Genomic DNA, 2154 nt, shown 5'->3' with positions numbered 1-2154 from the left:
CGGTTGCAAGAGACAGTTGCGGTTGCCGAACGAGAGTTGCCCAACTTTTAACTTCTTGGCGACTGCAACTGGCAATCTCAACATCTCAGCCAATCAAGTATCGAGTTTTGGAAGGGCGCGAAAAGTGAAAACACGAGTACCACAGATGAAGGTTATGTGTGATACAAATGGTGTAATGTAATTTTTGGTAGATATCTTAGCATTTCGTTATTTGTACAAAGCAAAATGGATATTGAAGAGCAAAACGAGTTGGATATGTTTGAAGAAGTTGGAGAAAATTGGGATGAATCCGATATACGATCACTAATTGCACACGTAAAAGCAAATCAATTCCTAGTTAATAAAAGTGAAAGAGATTTCAAGAATAAAGAAAAAAAAGATGATGCTTGGAAAATAATTGCAATGTTACTCAATAAATCAGGTATGTTTTTCATGTACCGTCTTTGTGTAAAATTAGAGGTTACTTTTAATCTATAACCTCAATATAGCCTCAAAGCTGTCAGACACCAAATAATTTTATTTATTTCTTGTTGTGTTTACACTATTATTTCATTAAACTTCGATTAATTGGCAGAAATAGCCAATATTATCTGACTATTCCGCTAGCTAATCATGGATTAATTATTTGAAATTGGTTAAAATCAATTATTATACATATCTTTATTCTACTTTTAATTTCAGAGACAGAAGTACAAAAGAAATGGAAATCATTGAGAACTGTATTCAGTCGCAAATTGGGGCAGTTAAAGCAGAAAATGCCAAGTGGGAGCGGAGCTGATGCAAAAGGAAAAATATCACGAATTGAGTGGGAGTACTGGGGTGATATGCAATTTCTTATACCACATATACGTCACAAGTAAATTACAAATGATATCATTTATAGAAGATATATTCATTTTCTTATTCATAATTGTATGCACTTATATGATGTTTGAAGTATGATTAATATTTTCATTCCTGTTTTATTGTCTCAGATTAAACAGAACATCAAATTTTCATAACAAACAACTTCAAATCTCTCCTGCGTTTTTGGGTTCTCCTTCAAACTTGGCTTCTTCTTCAAACTTGGCTTCTCCTTCAAACAGTGGAAATTCGGTTCTTTTGGCTTTTCCTTCACACTTAGCTTCTCCTTTAAACAGTGGAAATTCGGTTCTTAAATCAGCCAGAGAAACAGATAAAAACACAATCAAATGTACTGCAATTGAATCATTGCCTTTGCAGAATGCAGACTTTATATTACCTGAAAATCCAAGTATATAATATATATTCAAAAATATTTCTGTTATAATTGTTTTCAATTAATTTAATCTACATGTTACATTTAAATTTGCAGGTTCTGCATCGCTCCTCACACAAACACTAAGTAGTGAAATAACAGTGGTTTCTACAAATGATTCTTCACATCTTGAAACATTGTCATCAAGCAGCTGTGAACAAATAAAATCTATGTCTACTAACGAAAGTGAAAGTAAGAAATATTCATCTAGCATGAAGTCTAAACGCAAAGTTCCTACAACAGATAAATTTTACACGAAAAGGAAGAAAAAACTTGAATCTTGCTCAGCTCGTATGTCAGAAGCATCTGATTGTATGAAGGAAACACTTACCGCAGTAACACAATCCTTGAAAGAGCCAAGTGGAAGTGATGATCTTCAATATTTTGCTTGTCTTCTGCCTATATTTAAGAATCTAAATGATGACCAAAAGACTGAATGTCTACAGACATTGCTGAATGCTATGATAGAATTTGGAAAAAAAACAAGCATTAATTAAAAGAATGAAGGAATAATTAATATTTGACTGATATGTACCTCTATTGGAGTTTGCACTATATGATTTTTTTTATTTTATTTCTAATATTATGTGCAATATATAATTTTTGCCAATTTAGCAGTATATCAGCAATACAGTTTAATTTCTTTTTTTAAGTTCTTATGACGTTCAACTTTTGGTTTTTATGTTTATTATAAGATACACATTATTGACATTTGTGTATCGTATGTAATACAGCACAAGAATTTATATTATTTTATTACTTACGCCAAGTGTTCCTATATCTGTGATTGTTCGACCTGCTACATGTATAATTAGTTAGTTTGGAAGATAATTGTTACTTTCAGTATTTCTTTAAGATTGGTAAAGGAAATCCTTGTG

At 31.6% G+C, this 2154-nt stretch overlaps 1 protein-coding gene across 2 annotated transcripts in view; it reads left to right on the top strand.

Annotated features, from left to right (window-relative positions):
* LOC143894201 (uncharacterized) overlaps positions 1-1800 on the top strand; it is a 2036-nt gene extending 236 nt beyond the window's left edge. Inside the window, exons 1-4 of one of the 2 annotated variants that reach the window (XM_077400336.1) lie at positions 1-421; positions 682-856; positions 975-1252; positions 1334-1800. The exon at positions 1-421 is cut by the window's left edge and continues 236 nt beyond it. In XM_077400336.1, coding sequence (XP_077256462.1) covers positions 226-421; positions 682-856; positions 975-1252; positions 1334-1773 — 1089 coding nt within the window. In that variant the 5' untranslated portion in view covers positions 1-225 and the 3' untranslated portion in view covers positions 1774-1800. The remainder of the gene's footprint in view (positions 422-681; positions 857-974; positions 1253-1333) is intronic. The other variant, XM_077400337.1, reaches the window with a different exon arrangement.
* The last annotated feature ends 354 nt before the right edge of the window (positions 1801-2154 follow it).

This window comes from Temnothorax americanus, unplaced genomic scaffold, assembly GCF_048541705.1.
Source record: "Temnothorax americanus isolate GAGA-0224 unplaced genomic scaffold, ASM4854170v1 Scaffold131, whole genome shotgun sequence".
Taxonomy (NCBI): Eukaryota; Metazoa; Arthropoda; class Insecta; order Hymenoptera; family Formicidae; genus Temnothorax; species Temnothorax americanus.
The sequence above is the reverse complement of the archived record's forward strand: the minus strand, read 5'-3'. Positions and strand labels throughout refer to the sequence as shown.